Source organism: Boleophthalmus pectinirostris, unplaced genomic scaffold (genome assembly GCF_026225935.1).
Source record: "Boleophthalmus pectinirostris isolate CB_2022bp ecotype Guang Dong unplaced genomic scaffold, ASM2622593v1 HiC_scaffold_19, whole genome shotgun sequence".
In the NCBI taxonomy this organism is placed as follows: domain Eukaryota; kingdom Metazoa; phylum Chordata; class Actinopteri; order Gobiiformes; family Gobiidae; genus Boleophthalmus; species Boleophthalmus pectinirostris.
The window spans coordinates 38866855-38887285 of NW_026571140.1; the positions used below are offsets into that span (position 1 = coordinate 38866855).

Below are 20431 nucleotides of genomic sequence, written 5' to 3' on the forward strand. Positions count from 1 at the left end.
TGGTACACGACGCTCAAAAATCTGTCAAAATGATTTAGTACGACTTTGGTAAGCTACGAGGCCGCACCGCTTGATGGATTGTCTGAGCATTACGACGACCAAAGTCAGGAGCCTCGCGAAGTAATACACATTCACCAAGACAGGGAGGCAACGCCAGGCGAGGTACACAACGATCTGCCAATGGATCGTGGACGCCTGGGCTAAGGGATCAGTCTCAAGTGTCGTCCGAACTTTGACGAAGGCCAGAATCCTCACTGAACAGCTAAATAACAGCGAGAGGGATCCGGGCTTGATGCCAAACTCGCCCAACTGTTAAACTCAGACAGTGACGATGAAGAATCTGATGGATTTGTGGAAGAGGAATGAACTGAAAAAGTCTATTGTTTTGTATTTTATGTGTTACAACTGAACAATGCTTCGAGTTATTGTGAATGAGATGACAAAAGTTTGACTTATCTGACTGTTTTGTTTCGCTTAATGTGCCTTATAATCTGGTGTGCTTTATAGCCCAAAAAATACGGTACGTTTTTGATGAGGTAACAACATTATAACATGTCTTAAAGCTCACAGGAGTCAATTTTGCATAATATAATATAGGACCTTTAAAGAACATGATCCTTACACATAATATTAGCCTGACTTGTGGTTGTAAAGCTCTTCTGTTTGATAACATTTCCTCTGACTTAACCCTGAGCTATAGGCCGATTAAGAGATTTCACACTTTAGTGATCAGTTTATCCACCCGTATCAAGGCATTTGTCAGTATAAATATGTATTAAACATGGATTAAGACAGAATCCCCCCAGACTGGCAGATGGTTTAAGATTCTTCTATTATTAAATTTATCGCAAAACCTTCCCAAGTTATAAACCCCGTGTAAGTATCAGACTAAGACAAGAGGAGGAAGTGAAACTACAGATTGGCTTTTGGTTTTTCAGAGGAACTCATCAATCTCACTTTTATAGCACTTGATGTGAGGAAGTGAAAATGTTGAAAAAACCCACAGAAAACACCACAGTTCAACCACATCAGAAAAACAGGACGTGAAGAGTCAAGGCAACAGAACACAAGAGTTTACAAAGGGTTATAGCATCAAAATCTTCTGTGACTTCTCAAAATTGTATAAAATAAAATAAAATAAAAAACATTACAAATCCAAACCATAACATTATTTAATTATTAAAATACATTATCAGCAGTAAAACATAAGGTAAAGAAAAGCCTATATGTACTTAAAGCCCCAGTACGCAACTTTCTGCTTGTGGAAAGTCAGCCGCATGATTCCAAAGAACAGACATGTCAGACTCAGGCCCGGGGGCCAAATTTGGTCCATGATATAATTATATTTGGCCCGTGAGCTCATATCAAACATGTATTAGAGCTGCCCACCGGCTACAGATCGACTATACAGACATTTAAAATTTTGTTATTATTTTATATTTTGCTTGTTCTGGATTCAATGTTTAAGCAAAACTATTATTAAACATTTATTTTAATAAGAAAAGGTTTAACATTACATATCACTAAAGAAGAGAAAACATCCAAATGCTTTTGAAAATTTTCATTAAATATTTAGTTTGGCCCACGAACTTGGTCCCAGTTTTTAATTTTGGCCTTTGTGAATTTGAGTTTGACACTCCTGACATAGAGGTAGTTAAAGTTTAAAAAAATTGAGATATATATAGTTTAAAGATGTACTACGGAATATTATAGCCAAAGGAACAACATTTCCATGGAAACGAGCAGGCCAATTGTGAGTCAGGTTTGTGGAGATGCAAACCCGCTCAGAGTAAGTACACATGTTTTTATTTCAAGTTTTTCAGTAGAAAAAACACATCCATAACGAAAAAACTTTTATTTTAGTCTATTTTTGGGCAGTTAAAAGTTACATAATGAGGCTTTAAACTAACTATTAACATACACAAAACAGTATTTATATACATCTATATCCATCTATGTATATACACCATCCTCTTAAATTAATCAAATAAAAACAAATGAATTCAGTTTTGTCTCTATATATATTTTACGTTATATCATCTGTAGTTAAAACATACATTTGTCACAACCAAAAACATTTCCAAGTTCTACAAGAATCCTGTATTTTCCAAATATTCATAATCAAACGTGCAAAACCTTTCTTAGTGTAAAACTTAAATAAATCGCGTTACCTTTCTGAGACTCGTGCAGCTGTAGTTTCTCCTGATGGTCCCAGCCCAGAGCAGACTTATCCTGACGATCCGCCTGCACGCCAAACTTACCCCCAAAACCTTTCACGTAATCTGGAAAACAGAAACAATGCCTTTAAAATATTAACTAGCACAGATATAGAAAAGTATATTTTAGAATCAAAGTAGTAGTAATAGTTTATTTGGTCATTTTGCAGCACTACAAAACAAAAAACAAACCATAGACTACAATCCCATAGATCATGACTGAAAGGATTTAGGCTGAAGTAAAAGGTACTTATTAAGTAATGAAAAAGTGAGAAAGTAATTTTAGATCAGATAGAACTGAGAAAACCTTATATTTGGACTAAATTTCAATCAGTTCAACAACTTTCATAAGAAGCAGACAGTTGTAGTTACGAGGGATGCAACAATATTCTGTGTACTTTCATTAAAAGCTTTTATACACACCTTCAAAACTGCAGAAAATATTGAACTTGGATAAATTTGTATTACTTGATTTCTGTATTTTTTGTTTTACTTGTACATTTATACATTTATATAATTATGCCTTATTTGAGTTTTGTTGCTTGTTTAGTGGAAGGAAACTCGTTTATGCGACACATTTGACATTTTCACTGTTTTTATGATTACAATGTTTGTAAGAAGTGGTTTAACAAAGACTTTTAGCATCACATCCATGATTTAGCGATTATTTTTTATTGAATCGAAAGAGCGCTGTATCGAGATCATATCATATCGTATCGACAAATTCTTAATGACACCCAGCCCTAGTGATGTGCGAGTCCAAATAATTTTCCTTGTGGATCATTAACGTTTGTCTGTGAGATACAAAACTTTTGGCATATCCCCCACCTTACTGTAAAGCATTGTTGTTCTAGAAAGCACTTAAAATTACTTTTTGCTTGGACTGTGGTGTACAAATTAACGAGTTTTACCTCTATTAAAGTATGTTTTCCTGTATATATCCTAATATTATTTTGATTGTTTATGCTTGTTCCCAGCTGACTGCCGCAGTGTTCACTCTTTGTATTGTTGTGTATTGTATTTCGGGTTAGATTTGGGCACAGACACAAAGACAGGAATGCGAGACAGGACTGTACAAGTGAAAGGATTCTGCAACACAGCAACGAGGTCCAGAGCAAGTCCGGACTTAAACCAGGTCTGGGCGTGGATCTAAACCAAGACTAAAAAAAAAAAAAAAACTGTGATAAGAACAGCACGGCCAAGGGTAATTAATGTTTAATCTTTAATCTGGGAAAGTTAACCTGGCTCAGGCCTGATTCATATGTGTGTCATTCTGAATTGAGTTCTACACATGCTCAGTCTGGAACGGCTCTCGCTGAAGGAGATCAGAAAACGTGCAGCGTCATGACGACTATTTGAATCTGAATGGCAGAAGCGTCACAACAGCGAAACAAGCCCAAAAAAAAATCAAACTTTAGTTACATCCAGTTGAGAGAAAAGCACAGACATCCACAAACGCACAAAGCTCTTACCTTCTGCACATTTTCGTTAACCAAAATAGTCTGTATTGATGCTAAAATTGGCTGAAGCTTGTCTGCAAGTGTCGTCATGTTTGTTTTGGTTTTGGCTTTTGGCTTCTGCACAAACCTCAATGCTGCGATGTGATTGTTTGGTCTCCCAATCTCTAATATTTTATACGTTTCCATGAAATTCACAGAAATAGCCACATTAAACAAACCATATCATCACTGCATATTTGTTTTGTTATCAGAAATATTCTGTAATCAGAATATTCTTTATTAGGGCTGGGTACCACGAAGAAGTTGCCAATACGATACATACCTCAATACATTGGCCACGATACGATACATAACTCAATACAGTGCACTTTCGATTTGATATATTTCAAAATGGTTCAGTTCAATAAAAAATAAAGGCTAAATCATGGCAGCGATACTAAAAAATCTTTGTTAAACCACTTCTTGAGCCAAATTCATATGAAACACAAACATTTTAATCATCAAAACAGTGAAAATATCAAATGTGCTGCATAAATGAGTTTCATTCCTCTAAATAAGCAACAAAACTGTAGCACTGTAACACAATAATTTTGTAAAATATACCAAAAAATACTCTTGGCGATATATCGATACAGCCGCCCATGATATCGATACTGTATCATCACATTAAACTATACGATATATCGATATTTTTGCACACCCCTTCTCTTTATACTTTTTAGAATTTAGAGTATTAGAATAGTCTAATCTTGTGATGTAAAATTAATACAAGATTGTGTAAAAAAAGACAATACTAAACTGACAAAAAATGAGCCAAATTTGTAAACTGAATCATACAATTTACTATAAAAATGTCAAAATATGGACCCAAATTCATGTCTCATCTTGTGAAAATTTTATCTCATCCCACCCCTAACAGTTTTGATGTATACTTTACCGAAAAATACTGAACTGAAGTGAAGCAGGGTGGACGACAACAGCATTAAACACACACCTGTAGTGAGGAACTGCAGTTTGAAATACCTTGAAATACTTTACCTTTCTGGGACTCGTGGCGCTCTGTTTTTCCCTGATACTCGAAGCCCACAGCACTTTTGTCCACTTTGTCCGTCTCCACGCCAAACTTCCCTCCGAATCCTTTAGAATAATCTGAAATAAAAGAGGTCAATAATGAACTAGGGCTGTCAAAAGCATCGAAAATCAGATACAAAATCGATAAGAGCACATGGGAATATAAAAGAAAGTACTATTATTACAGAATCAGTATTGAGTATCAAGTTTTTAGTATAAGAACTGAGTGGGGCTGTACTCACAAAACTTAAAGCAAAAATAAACCTCTGGAACAGGACGGCTCTTGTCTAAATCATCCAAGTGTCTGAGCCAAGAACATACCCCTAAAGACATGTTTTTCCTATTAAGAGAATAAAGACTGCAAGTACTGTTGGCACCAGGCAGCTATTGTTTTCGACCTTATTTAAACTGCTTATTTACAGTCCATGCATCCTCTACTAGACGTAATAATATTTTTTGTGTCAAGATTGAAAACGTGTCAAAGCAATTTATTTATTTCTAGTAAGCATTATTTCAGGTTAGAAACATGTCAAATTAAGAGTTCAAGTGATCAAACGGATTTCAAAAAGACAAAAAATTAGAGTGGGACTAAAATTAGACACATAAACTCCGCCCACAACAACATTTTAAATAGAGTCGCTAAACTGGGCAGTACCTCGAGGACTAAGGGCATGTTTACACGAGAACACTTGCGGGTAAAAACGACAAAATATTTTATCGGAAGTGCATCAGAAATGTATCAGAAGCACGTGGCTGTGATCAGGACAGTCCTGAGGGATGTCATGTAGTACTTGAAATAGCAGTGGCCACCAGGGGCAGCACACTCTCAGCTTTTGTGAACCTAATTTTTGAAGACAAAGCTGGAAATGTACTTATTTTGCGCTAAAATTGGCCTAAAAACACTAATCAGTGTAGACAATGAATCCATGTATCATTCGATCATTAGTTTTTCAAAATAAAACCAAAAATAAGAAAATGAAAAAAACAACTATTTTCCTCATTATTTGTCTCCAAAACCAAAATGAAAAAAACAGATAACGATTTGTTTTTTCAGTTTTCGATTTTGTGTTTAAATGAATAATGGAAAAAAACGGATAATGGTTGTTTCGCGTTTACGTGACTTAAACTGTGATGCCGGACTGAACCCGGACTGAACCCGGACTGAACCCGGACTGTAAACTAAGTGTCAGGACAGGCCCGGAGGTGCACCCATGTAGACTGTCGGGTGATTAGGACTAAGACCGGGACCAGACCGGGATTGGGACTGAGACCAGGACTACACCAGGACTAAATCTGATCTCGGTAATGAAGAAAATGGTTGTTTTTTTCGTTTTCTTATTTTTTGTTTTATTTTGAAAAACGAATAATACATGAATTACACTGCTATTAAAACAGCATGTGCAGAGATTTATAGCTAAAAAAAATTATTTAGTGTTTAATTCCACTTAGTATTAATGCTACATTGTGTAACTTTTCTAGTGGAGGGTCTGTCAAATGCTTTTCTCCATGGAGATGTTATTGCTTAGTCTGGAATGTTTCACAGTATGGCTTTAAACCTTTCTGTCATCATGGAGACCAAACCAGACCAAGTTACAGGTCAGATCTGTTTTTCCTGTTTTTCTAGATATCTGAGTTATAAAACCACTTGTAATTGAATAAATGTGAGGTGGAGCTGTTTAATGTCATATTGTGGAATATTCCAGGCAGAGCAATGACATGTCCATAGAAACAAGCAGGTCCCTCTCTCCCTGCACCTTTTAGAGCAGTTTTCAGACAGTATCAGAGGATAAAGATGTGTCCAAATAATTTCCCTTGTGGATCAATAAAGTTTGTCTAAATCTAAGTCTAAGTTAGTGTGAACAAACCTTTCTGAGATTCGTGTTTCTCAGTTTTTCCCTGATAATCGAATCCCACCGCGCTCTGGTCCACTCTGTCCTTCTGAACGCCGTACCGCCCGCCAAAACCAGTCGCGTAGTCTGAAAATCACACAAAGACACGACAAATTATGTTTCAGTTTATGCCTTTATTTACATTTAACACTTTCAAAATTTTATATATCAACAAAAAAACATCAAATATAAGAAGTATGATGTGTGGAATTAGATAAATATTTCTATGTCATATCAAAATCCTCATAGTATCCTCCTTTTGCTTTGTTCAGAGTCCTGCATCGGGTCCTGTCGGGTACCCAGAAATAGTTGCTGAAATGGGGGGGTTTTAACGTTCTGGAGTTTTACGTGCGAATCAGGTGAATCAAATGAACGACGAACAAGAGAAAAAAAAAAAAAAAAACGTGGCCCTGGAAACAAGTGCCATTCCAGGTCTTTTCCCGGAACGATGGACCAGACTGAGAGAATTTAGTGTATTTATTACATAAAACCATCAGCGGAGGCGATTGGCCCGGCGAATGTGCTCCTGGTTTAGACCTGGTTTAGACCTGGTTTAGACCTGGTTTAGACCTGGTTTAGACCTGGTTTAGACCTGGTTAAGTCCTGGTTAAGTCCTGGTTAAGTCCTGGTTCACTTCTGGTTTAGACCTGGTTTAGACCTGGTCCAGTTCTGGTCAAATCCTGGTTTAGACCTGGTTTAGACCTGGTTAAGTCCTGGTTAAGTCCTGGTTCACTTCTGGTTTAGACCTGGTTTAGACCTGGTTAAGCCCTGGTTAAGCCCTGGTCCAGCCCTGGTCCAGCCCTGGTCCAGCCTGGTCCAGTCCTGGTCCAGTCCTGGTCTAGTCCTGGTCCAGTCCTGGTCCAGTCCTGGTCCAGTCCTGGTCTAGTCCTGATTTAGACCTGGCGATCGACATGGCAGTTGCGGCGTGTATTATATTTATGCTAATAACATCGGTCCAGTCCCGGTCCAGTCCCGGTCCAGTCCCGGTCCAGTCCCGGTCCAGTCCCGGTCCAGTCCCGGAGATCGTCTCTGCAGTTTACGGCATGTATATATTTATAATCGGCTAATGACACACCATACGTTCAATCGTGGTTTAGTCCTGGTATAGTCCTGGTATAGTCCTGGTAAAGTCCTGGTAAAGTCCTGGTAAAGTCCTGGTAAGTCCTGGTATAGTCCTGGTAAAGTCCTGGTAAAGTCCTGGTAAAGTCCTGGTATAGTCCTGGTATAGTCCTGGTATAGTCCTGGTATAGTCCTGGTATAGTCCTGGTTTAATGGCTTGACCACGATTTATCAGGTATCCGGGCGGGTGCAGATTTAACTTTTGATATAACCACGGGTAAACAGGCGCGTGTGGTGTTGTACTGCACGGGCGCGGGTCTCCAAAACATGGACCCGTGCAGGACTCTGGCTTTGTTGACAGCGCTCCAGACCCTTGACCTTCTCTCGATAATCTTATAATGGTTTTCACTTCACAGCTGCGCCTCGTCAGGGTCAAAAAATGCCAAGCGTGCGGAGCAGTGATCCAACACTGGTTAGTTTGTTCATTCATAGTTTTCAGACCTACAGTGTTAATCTGCGATGCAAATAATCATGGAAATATAGAAGATAAATACAGATAAACATCCAAACTTTTGTGCTGAAATGTCACAGATCTCAGAGAATTGTAAGTGTGAGCGTGTGCAGGTGTTTTTGGATGTCAGACGTGTTGAGACAGTACCTTTCTGTGAAGCGTGTTTCTCCGTTTTTCCAGCGTATTCAAAGCCCACAGCCGACTGGAACGAGACACAGAGAGAGAGAGAGAGAAGGATGGGTCAGTCAGGAAAACAAAAACTGCCTTTGTCTTGTAAAACATAACAATTCACTTATTTACTTTACTTTAATTATTTTTATTTACTGCTTAAAAACTGCGTCTTAAATCTTGTTGTTATAATCGTCTAAATTCAGGCGCAGTTGTACTTTGTCCTGGTACAACCTTTGTTTACATTTGACACAGTCTGAGTAGAACAGATAGGTATGTGTTTAATAATGACTTAGACTGTGTAATGTGGTTTGAGAGAGAGAGTTGTTATTATTCATTCACACTCTGGGCTGGTAAAGTACTAATGTAGCCACAGCTGTCCTGGGGCAGACTGATTTTAACAAAGGTTAGGGTTAGGGGTTCCTTCTGTCTGGGACATTCCTCGCTTCTCCAGTCTCTCTCTCTCTTTCTTGTCTTTACCTAGTCTCTCTCTAGTCTCTCTCTAGTCTCTCTCTAGTCTCTCTCTAGTCTCTCTCTCTAGTCTCTCTCTAGTCTCTCTCTTTCTCTCTAGTCTCTCTCTCTCTCTAGTCTCTCTCTAGTCTCTCTCTTTCTTGTCTTTAGTCTCTCTCTAGTCTCTCTAGTCTCTCTCTAGTCTCTCTCTCTAGTCTCTCTCTAGTCTCTCTCTTTCTTGTCTTTATCTAGTCTCTCTCTAGTCTCTCTCTAGTCTCTCTCTCTAGTCTCTCCTAGTCTCTTCTCTAGTCTCTCTCTAGTCTCTCTCTCTAGTCTCTCTCTCTAGTCTCTCTCTCTAGTCTCTCTCTTTCTTGTCTTTATCTAGTCTCTCTCTATTCTCTCTCTAGTCTCTCTCTTTCTTGTCTTTATCTAGTCTCTCTCTATTCTCTCTCTAGTCTCTCTCTTGTCTTTATCTAGTCTCTCTCTAGTCTCTCTCTCTAGTCTCTCTCTTTCTTGTCTTTATCTAGTCTCTCTCTATTCTCTCTCTAGTCTCTCTCTTTCTTGTCTTTATCTAGTCTCTCTCTATTCTCTCTCTAGTCTCTCTCTTTCTTTAGTCTCTCTATTCTTCTAGTCTCTCTCTTTCTTGTCTTTATCTAGTCTCTCTCTATTCTCTCTCTGTTCTCTCTCTATTCTCTCTCTATTCTCTCTCTATTCTCTCTCTAGTCTCTCTCTAGTCTCTCTCTAGTCTCTCTCTCTCTAGTCTCTCTCTAGTCTCTCTCTCTCTAGTCTCTCTCTAGTCTCTCTCTAGTCTCTCTCTAGTCTCTCTCTAGTCTCTCTCTTCTCTCTAGTCTCTCTCTCTAGTCTCTCTCTTTCTTGTCTTTATCTAGTCTCTCTCTAGTCTCTCCCTAGTCTCTCCCTAGTCTCTCTAGTCTCTTCTCTAGTCTCTCTCTCTAGTCTCTCTCTCTAGTCTCTCTCTCTAGTCTCTCTCTTTCTTGTCTTTATCTAGTCTCTCTCTATTCTCTCTCTAGTCTCTCTCTTCTCTCTAGTCTCTCTCTTTCTTGTCTTTATCTAGTCTCTCTCTTCTCTCTAGTCTCTCTCTTTCTTGTCTTTATCTAGTCTCTCTCTTCTCTCTAGTCTCTCTCTTTCTTGTCTTTATCTAGTCTCTCTCTTCTCTCTAGTCTCTCTCTCTTTCTTGTCTTTATCTAGTCTCTCGCTCTCTAGTCTCTCGCTCTCTAGTCTCTCGCTCTCTTCTTTATCTACTCTCTCTCTCTAGTCTCTCTTTTTGACTTTAGAGAGAGAGAGACTAGATAAAGACAAGAAAGAGAGACTAGTCTCTCTCTCTCTCTCTCTCTCTCTCTCTAGTCTCTTCTCTCTCTCTTCGTCTTTATGCATTCTCTCTCTCTAGTCTCTCTTCCATCCTTTTTTCTGTAGGAGGAGAATGGACATCACCTCCTCCTCTCTTCTCTTTCTCTTCTCACTCCATTCATCCTTCTGTCTGTAGAAGACAGAGGACAATTTCTCCTCTCTTTTCTCTCTCTTCATCTATCTTTCTCCTCTCTCCATCCATCATTTCTTCTGTAGGAGTGGACATTACCTCTTACTCTCCCACTTTCCCATCCTTCCATCTGTAAGAGGAGAGTGGATTTTTTTATCCTCTCTCTTCTAGTCTCTTTCTCTTCTCCGTCCATCCTTCTGTACATTTCCTTCTCTCTTTTCTACTCTCTCTCTCTCCATCCTTCTACATGTGGGAGGACAGTGGACATTATCTCCTCTCTTCTCCCTCTCTCCCCTCCGACCACCATCAATCTTGGTATGAGCGGGAATCTATCCTCTGACCTTCAGGTTACGAGACCTCTGCTCTCTCCTCTGAGCCACTAATTAATAAAAGTCACGATTCTCAGCAGTTCCTGTGTAATTTGACCTACAGGGAAAAAGTATTCGAGTATCTGGTTACCATACATGCTACAAATAGACAGTACCGGTCAAACGTTTTAGAACACCACACTTTTTCAGGTTTTTTACAGTTTCCTGTTGACCAAAACCTATTCTAAACTTTTAATTGATGAAAGTGTCAACCTTTGGCAGATATAACAGCTGAACACACTTGTAGCTCGTTCTTTTTACAATAGAAATCAAATATTGTTCAGAAAGTTCTTCCCCAGTCTGTTGCAGACGTTCCCATAAATGTGTGGCATTTGTAGGTTGTTTCACTCTTCTGTCCCGTTCATCCCAAATCAACTCGAAGGGGTTTAAGTCTGGACACTGTGCTGCTGCTGGACACTCCATGTTTTCAAGTTTTACCAGCTTGTTCTTTTTTCCTGAGGTAGTTTTGTCAGAGCTTGGACTTGTGTTTTGTTAACTTTTCTCTTTTTTTTTAACCTGTCTGTTCAGTTTTTACCTTTGCACCATTTCAAGCTCTTCATTGGACTTACACGACTTGAATTGAACTGGAAAAATCTGGGTTTTCTAAAACTTTTGACCAGTAGTGTATATAGTGAAAAAACATACTATATGCCATCTCTAAAAAATCAAATTCATTTAAAGAAGAATACAGAAATGTGTGATCTAAATGAGCCTGTAAATACCTGGTCGACACGATCCGCCTGCACTCCGTACTTCCCTCCGAACCCTTTAGAAGTGTCTGTCTGGGAGCAGTGCTTGGACAGTTTGCTCTGGTACTCGTGACCCACCGCAGACTGAAAACACACAATATAAACACACTAATAAATACGAATAAACGAGAAATGAGTGGTAGATACAGAGAGAACGACACAACTGAAGCACCAGAGGGACTTTTTGACAGAGCTGCAGACGAGATGTTACAAAATCAAGAAACAAAAGTGCAATTTCAGTGTCCAAAAAAATAGTAGTCAGTCTTTATTTAGGTACTTACATGTATTTATACGTGTTATATAAACAAATATAAACAAATGAGCAGGTTAAATGACCCGAGAGGATTAAACTCAAGTGTAGGGGGAAACACAGGCCTCTGACTCATCACAGATTAACACAGTGTGATAGAAATAAAACCCTGTCATCACATTCACAGCGAGAGAGAGAAGAGGTAGAGTGAAGGAGAAAGAGAAAAAGAGACAGACTAAAAAAGAGGAAAAAAGAAAGAGAGAGAAAAATAGAGCAGGGTTAGGGAGACAGACAGAGACAGAGAGAAAAAAAAAAGAGAAAAGGAGAGAGAGAAATGTGCTGCCAACACTGGAAAAGAAAAGTCGGCTCAGGCTATTTATATAAACACAAATGAGGAGGGACTTTTGACAGAGCTGCAGAGACGACGATGTTATAAACTCACTCACTATCAGGACAATAAAACCTTTACGGGCAACTCAGGCCATACAACATGTGCTCAAGACAAACAAACCCTACAATAAAAAACTATGCATAAAGGTGTCATACTTTGAGTTTTTTCCGTTGCATCATAATAAACCTTTCACATACAAAGATCATTACTTTACATTTTGTTCGTTGTTAACTGTCGCACTGATTTTAAATAACTTAATAATAGATAATCATAATTATAATGGGTCCATTGTTAAAAACTTCAGAACTGTTTCTCTGTAGTGATGGCCAAATCAATACAAAATACTGATATAAATCGATAGTGACTGAGGAAGAATAAGTATGAATTCTCAATTTAAAAAAAAACATCTCTCAAAAAATTGCAATTTTAGTACATTTTTAGTTGATTTGGTTTATTTTTCAAACATATAGTTCAGTTTAGGATCAGTTTATAATAATGTCAATGTAAAGCTCTTTATAATAGAGACTAGAGAAGTTTCAGTACATTGGTATTGGTTTTGGATTGATATAGTGATACTTGTAAAGTGTATTCCTAGTACTAAGTCTAAACTCCTGTCCCTGGTTGGTTTTTCCTACACATTAAATACATTGAAAACATTATAAAGCACAATATTTAAATCCAAAAATAACTGTTTCAAATCCTTTAAAGTGCATTTGCATTGTGTAACTTTTTGGCAGTGGGTCCGTCGCTTTCTTGTTTCTCTGGAAATGTCATTGCTCTGCTTGGCATGTTCCACAGTATGACATTAAACAGCTCTACTTTACATTTATCCAATCACTGATGGTTTTATTGCTCAAAAATACCTACAAAAACAGGCAGTCTGATTGTGAGCAGGGTCGCTTCTCCACAGATCTGACCTGTAACTTGGTCAGGTTTGGTCTCCATGATGATAGATGGTTCGTTTGGTTTAGTGATTTACAGCTCTGAATTTTTATTCAGTGAAGATAAGCCAATGTGAAGCCAAAAGTGATTCTAAAGTATTTAAAAGTGAATATTTTTGTCATTCCTGGGTTTATTGACGTAAAATAAAAAGTGACTGAAAGATAAAATCAACCTCTGTTAAAATATTTCAGCTGTAAATCTCTATAAAGCTATTTTCTGATGCATCTGAGGAGGATGCTGCCATAACCGTTTCTCTTTCAGACCAAAATAAATGACAACACAGTGCGCATATCGACATGTGTATCGGATCGTGAGATCAGTATCAAACGATTCAATATTATATCGAATATTGCATTGCATTGAAATTTGATCCCTAATAGTAAGCTTTAATATCATACTGTGAAGCATTCCAGGCAAAGCAATAATATCTCCATGAAGAAAAGCAGGTGGTGGACACTACCAGAAAAGTTAATCAATGCTCTTTTAAATCTCACTTATGTTTTTACCTTGTCCATGCGATCCTGCTGCACTCCAAACTTTCCTCCGTATCCGTGTGAGGCTTTGGGCATAGAGTCCAGCTCCTGCTCCTTCAGTTTGGTGTGCTCCGTGGAGACCGTCTCACGCAGATGGTGAATACTGAGACAAAAAAAAAAAAAAAAAAACACACGTAAGACACGACTCAGGATTTTACAAAGGTTTAGGGAAAATCGGATGAGTGTTTGTATAAAAATGAGAGGAAAGTTTAACTCACTTGATGTGCTCCTGGTGTCCTGAACCTTCCACTGTCTTTGCCCCCCAACGCTGCTCCTTCTCTGAGACATCGTTCTGGAAGAAAATCGCAAATAAGTTTAGTATTTCTGATAGCTACAATGAAGGAACACAGTCTTTAAAACATAATGGTAAAACACAGACACATACAATTCAACATGGGGGCCCCTCCTCCTGTCGACTTTTGGCTATATTATTATTTCACAGCCTAAAAACCTCCTCAATCTCCATGGAAAATGTTCTAAAGTATGGTTTTAATGTCATTTCCACAGAGTCATACATGTGACGTGCCACCTCTAAAAAGTTGTAGAGTGCTGCTTTAAATTTAAATATTAAAATATGTGAAAATTCCAAAGCAAATTTATGAAACCTCAAGTCTTTTTTCTGAAATAATGAGACAATGAAAGTGTCAGTTAAGTCAGACAACAAAGATTTTGGCTTTTTGATTTTAATTTGATTTAGTCTGATTCCAAAAAAATAAAAAATAAATCAAGCCAACAATCATCGTTACTAGATCCCAGTGTTTATTTATTTATCCTTGTAAGAATTAACTTAAATCAAAAGCCGAACCTCAAAGTCTGGGTCTGTCTCCCAGTCGTCTCCTCCGTCGTCCAAATTCACGCTCACGTTTTGTCCGACTGCGGCCCGCCACATCGTCTCTCCTCACACCAAACGCACTGGGACAAGGGATAAAACTGGGATTATTGTTATTGTATTTACATGATATTTACGTGCTTTCAGTACAATAATAAAAGCGAAACAGCATCCAGCACTGTTCAATAAAAGGTGTATATACCCAAATTAAGGCCTTAAAGTTTTGACTTCAATTAAACACTTGTCAGGTCTCTCATTTCCATATGTACATAACTAAGCAATTGTTATTATTAATGGTACAAAGGTATTGCCACTGATGATTCATGTAATAATATTTATATTTGACAAATTGTTTATTTTTTTATCCATGGCATTTTTTTCTGGTGCACCCTCATTTTGAGAAGCCCTGTTTTATGGTCTATGGCAAGGGTGGGCAGTTGTTTATATTATTCTGCATAATATTAATTGTATTTCTTTATCAAAAGCAGTAAATAGCATTGTTTTGACGAGATGGTAAGAGTTTATATTATGACTAAGCAAAGAAAAAGTGAGGTTGCTTTACAGAAAGGTCATTAAAAAAAAAAAAAAACACCTCTAAGTAAAAACAATGCAGCTTTAGTCCATGTATGAGGTAAAATGATAAAAAAATATGTTTATTTTGTAATTCCAAATGATGGAGCTGTGCAATGCCCAGGTCTGGTTTATGGTCTAAGTAACTCATTATACTAAAGAATCATGAGCAGATATTGACAAGGGGTTCCTAGAAATGTCAGAGTTTAGGGAGATACTCGAAATGAAAAAGGTTGGAAAGAGCTGGTTTATAGAGTTGTCAAAAGTATCAAAAATCTGATACCTAAAGCTAATATCCTAATCCTAAAACTATAGAAAGTACACAGTCATTTGAGCAGGTATTAATACTAAAAAAGTCGCATACACAGGACATAAATAAACCTCTCCTGAAGCTTTAGAATGATTTTGAGCTGTATTAGAACAAGTATAAGACTAGTATATGCCCATGGACCACTATGGAACCTACCTGGACCATTGAGGAATTACACAGATACAAGAAAACGTGGAAATATAAAAGAAAATACTATGATTTAATGCTGAAAATCACCTTCTGTTGTCTAAATCAGGGGTGCCCAAACTTTTTTCATCAAGGGACACATATCTAAACACAGAAGAAGCAGAGGGCCAATCGAGGGCTGTAGACTGGGCATCAATACAGTGAATAATTTTAATATTTGCATGTTTAATATGTAAGAATGAGCCATCAGTCCTTTAATCATGCTAAGATCCTCAAAACCACACCCTAAATATTAAATACTAGCTTTATCAAGGTAGATTTTCAAAAAAAACTTGCCGTAAAAGGATATTTTTTAATTGATGACAAGTAATTTGGGCCAATTCGCCTGGAAGCGTGAGGGCCAAACAAAATTTGTCCGAGGGTGGCATTTGGTCCACGGGCCATAGTTTGGACATGCCTGGTCTAAATAAAGTGCTTTTTATGATTATTGTGGCATCAGAATCAATACTGAGTGTCAAGTTTAGTCCATTATATCGAAATAATTTGACATTTTAGCATCCTGACAACACTACGGGGTTATATTTTTGATTTTTTAAATAATTTAAATGCCTAAATCATTACTTGACAGCGTGCTTTTGTATCTCGTAAGCCATTAAACCCTCACATCAGAACTGGCACACTGCTGTTGTGTATCTGGCATGTCTTCAATGAACCAAAAGCCCTGACTCAGCTTTTCCCCTCTTTGTGCTGTGGTTTTTTCACTCAGGATCAGGAGGGTCTGTCCGTGGGTCTGCCTCGGGTCTCTCCACACACTCGTACGTGGCTCTTTATTCACCTCAGGTCGGACCAGAGTTTAAAACCAAGAACCAGGAAGCGACGTCCCCAAGTTACAAAACTATTAGGAGTTCTTCTAACAACACGCACCAGGCAGCACCACGCCCTTCTGTACTAATCCAAGGCAGAATATTCTACGAAATAAACACCAATAACGAGAAATGATCAATTAAAAATCCAACGCAATTTTACGCAATGCAATTTTGACAGTTTTACGCGTTTATTTACATCAAGAAATACAATAAAACACACTGTAAACGGCACTGTTATAAAATAATAAAAAATAGTAAAAATATCACGTTTATAATCTGGCAAAAAACTGCATATTTGGAAAAAATTTAATGCACAATTCACGTTTTTATTGCGTATTTTGCGTAAAAAAAAAACCGATAGATCTATTCCAGTAATTGTTACACACATTTTCTTTCATCTTTTATTATATTGTAGATTATTTTATGAATCATTAGCAAGAATTTAAATCGAAATCGTGTGATATTTGACATTTTTATTAAGAATTATGGTTAGATTTCTGGAAAAGCAAAGGATGAAATTTTGCCAAGCGTGCCAAATTGGACCCATCTGCGCTTTGTTCGTCTTTTACGCTTAAAAACACGTCTCAATAATGTTCTATACTTTATGTTTTGTCCGTTTAAATCTCTAAAATGTGTATTAAAAGCAAATTCGTGTTGAAATTGGCTGTAGATGTGGCTCCCTACCTGGCGATGGCATTTCCTGTTCTAGTTTTCCAACGCGTTAGCTGCTGCGGCTAAGCTAATGCGTCCAAATGTAAAGCCAATTGAATGACAAAATCAGCATTCGGGAGCGATTTTAATGCAGGGAAATGACAAAATACATACCGCGTACAAAGAGCAGGCCTGGTCCAAACGTGGTGACTGCGTGAGAGAGCGTAGGTCCTCTGATAATGTCTCTCTCCTGTCAGAAAAAACAAAAAAAATCGCTAAAGATGTTCCTGGACGTTCCTGGCTTCACTCCCTTCGCCCTGCTTCCGGATCTGGCGTGATGACGCAACAGGACTGGACGTAAGGATTAATAAGGGGGAAAAAAAAAAAAAAGGTTCAAATAAAAGCCTCAAGAAAACTACTGGATCGATTTAAAGTAGTGGGAAAAAGCGGAGCAACATCCCTCTGCGTAGTCTAATTCATGCCGTACGGATGTGCAACTCACTTTTATGTAGCGGATAATACTCCCTACAACTGTACAACTCACCCTTATGTATGAGATAATACTCCCTACAGCTGTACAACTCACCATTATGGAACAGATAATACTCCCTACAACTGTACAACTCACCCTTATGTATGAGATAATACTCCCTACAACTGTACAACTCACCCTTATGTATGAGATAATACTCCCTACAACTGTACAACTCACCCTGATGTATGAGATAATACTCCCTACAGCTGTACAACTCACCATTATGGAACAGATAATACTCCCTACAACTGTACAACTCACCCGTATATAACGGATAATACTCCCTACAACTGTACAACAACAGATAATACTCCCTACAACTGTACAACAACAGCTAATACTTCTACAACTGTACGACTCACCCTTATGTAGCAGATAATACTCCCTACAACTGTACAACACCTCACCCCTATGAAAAAGATAATACTCCCTACAACTGTACAACAACTCACCCTTACATAACAAAAAAAAAAAAAAAAGAGTCCCTACAACTGTACGACAACAGATAATACTCCCTACAACTGTAGAACAACTCATCCTTATGTAACGGATAATACTCCCTACAACTGTGCAACAACTCACCCTTATGTAACAGATAATACTCCCTACAACTGTACAACAACTCACCCTTATGTAACAGATAATACTCCCTACAACTGTACAACAACTCACCCTTATGTAAAAGATAATACTCCCTACAACTGTACAACAACTCACCCTTATGTAAAAGATAATACTCCCTACAACTGTACAGCAACTCACCCTTATGTAACAGATAATACTCCCTACAACTGTACAACAACTCACCCTTATGTAACAGATAATACTCCCTACAACTGTACAACTCACCCTTATGTAAAAGATAATACTCCCTACAACTGTACAGCAACTCAAACTTATGTAACAGATAATACTCCCTACAACTGTAAAACTGTCTCTTGCTCTTTTTTGCTACTTATTTATAAAAAAAAATCAAAATTCTCCAATTCCAGGTCCTTATTTAAAATGAACGTCATAGACATTAAGAAGTATCTTCAAACACTAAACAGTATTTCTAACAATAAATCAATCAAAATACTCAATATTACAGAAGAATTAGGATTTTATTTTTAACCACTTCCTCAGTTTCTTGTATTGATTCCCTTGTATAATTCTCTGCCTCAGTTTAAGTTTACATGTTTGTCAATTTTGTTTTTGTTTTGGCTTTAAGTTATAAAAATATATGTATGTGTGTAAAAACAAAACCAAAAATTAATGGATCAAATAAAAACTTCATGAAATCAACTAGATCGATTTAAAGTAATGGAAAAAGCAGATCAACGTCCCTCTTCATAATCTAATAACTCAAGCGATTAAAGCAATTAAAGATGCACTGAGGAACATTTCTGGTGAAGCATAAAATCAATCTAGCTGTGAGTTATTAGATTGATTTACAGTAATAGAGAAAGAGGATCCACGTCCCTCTACAAAATTGAATAAACTCAGGCAGATGTTATTTTTCAGTTTGAATTAAAGATGCAAGTTACAAGTCAGATCCGTGGAGAGGCAAAACCACAAGAGGAGTCATAATACATGTTTTTCGGAGACATTTTGAGCATTACAGACGTCTATAATTTAATAAATGATAGAAATTAAAGGTGCACTATGTAACTCAGGGGTTCGACATTTTCTGTAAAAAGTAACCGAGGGCCAAATCACAAATTAAATGTATTAAATTCTACTGAAATGGACTAAAAAAGCGATGTCACCCATATCGTTCAGCTCCAGTCAAATGAAGCTCATGATTCTTGCAGTTATAGAAGCGAATTTTGGAGCCAAATTCTATATTAGGAAATGATTTACAGACAAAATAATAAAATATAAACCCCAAGATCATGTAGAGCGGGTTAATACACTGCACAAAAGCTTGGCCAACATTTTAGATATAAATCAGAAAATGACTTAAAAGTAGTGAAATTGTCCATGCAGGAAGATCAATTTTACTTGAATTTATCTTAAAATAAACTGCCTCTAGACTAGAATGAAGCATCTCAGAACTAGTAAGTCGATAATAAATCTAAAAACAAGATGAATAACGTGATATAAGTTTTAAAATCTTGGCCAGATCAGAGAAATTTGCCGTGATGAACATTTTAAGACCAAAACGAGAAGCTTGAAAGCAGCAGTTACAGAGAGAGGGGTGACATTTTTTCAATAGAAAGTGAATTGAAGCTGGAGTCGATGGAGATGGGAAACGTACCCATAATCACTTCAGGGTTCCCACTTTTTCGTTGACAAAATTAAAACTTTCATGACCTTGAGTGAATTTTCCATGACTTTACAACACCCTAGAATAGTCTAGAATTGATCAGACTTTTAGGTCTAAATTAAAATTCTTCAGAATTAAGCATCTCAGAAGTAGTAAGTTAATAAAAAATCTGAAAACAAGATGAATAACCTGACATAAGTTTTAAAATCTTGGCCAGATCAGAGAAATTTGCAGTGATGAACATTGGAGTCTCACAGCAGCAGATATGGACAGGTGTTTTTTGGGTGTTTTTTCAATAGAAAGAGAATTGAAGCCAGAGTTGATGAAGCCAGAAGTGCACCCATACTCACTTCAGGGTTCTTACTTTTTCGTTGACAAAATTAAAACTTTCATGACCTTAAGTGAATTTTCCATGACTTTACAACACCCTAGAATAGTCTAGAATTGCTCAGACTTTTAGGTCTAAATTAAAATTCTTTAGAATTAAGCATCTCAGAAGTAGTAAGTCAATAATAAATCTGAAAAGAAGATGAATAATGTGACATAAGTTTTAAAATCTTGGCCAGATCAGAGAAATTTGCAGTGAAGAATATTAGAGTCTGACAGCAGCAGATACGGACAGAGATGTTGATGTTTTTTTTTTCAATAGAAAGAGAATTGAAGCCAGAGTTGATGGAGCAGGAAGTGCGCCCATACTCACTTCAGGGTTCCCACTTTTTCACT

General features: G+C 37.5%; 1 protein-coding gene across 2 annotated transcripts in view; it reads right to left on the reverse strand.

Annotated features, from left to right (window-relative positions):
• The window catches only part of LOC110158168 (src substrate protein p85), a 29895-nt gene extending 12651 nt beyond the window's left edge, over window positions 1–17244 (reverse strand). For both annotated transcript variants that reach the window (XM_020922605.2, XM_020922604.2), the window contains exons 1-9: window positions 17100–17244; window positions 14358–14464; window positions 13771–13844; window positions 13526–13655; window positions 11410–11520; window positions 8354–8408; window positions 6613–6723; window positions 4715–4825; window positions 2172–2282 (exon numbers count right to left, since the gene is read on the reverse strand). In XM_020922605.2, the coding sequence (XP_020778264.1) occupies window positions 2172–2282; window positions 4715–4825; window positions 6613–6723; window positions 8354–8408; window positions 11410–11520; window positions 13526–13655; window positions 13771–13844; window positions 14358–14441 (787 nt within the window). In that variant the 5' untranslated portion in view covers window positions 14442–14464; window positions 17100–17244. The remainder of the gene's footprint in view (window positions 1–2171; window positions 2283–4714; window positions 4826–6612; window positions 6724–8353; window positions 8409–11409; window positions 11521–13525; window positions 13656–13770; window positions 13845–14357; window positions 14465–17099) is intronic.
• Between the last annotated feature and the right edge of the window lie 3187 nt (window positions 17245–20431).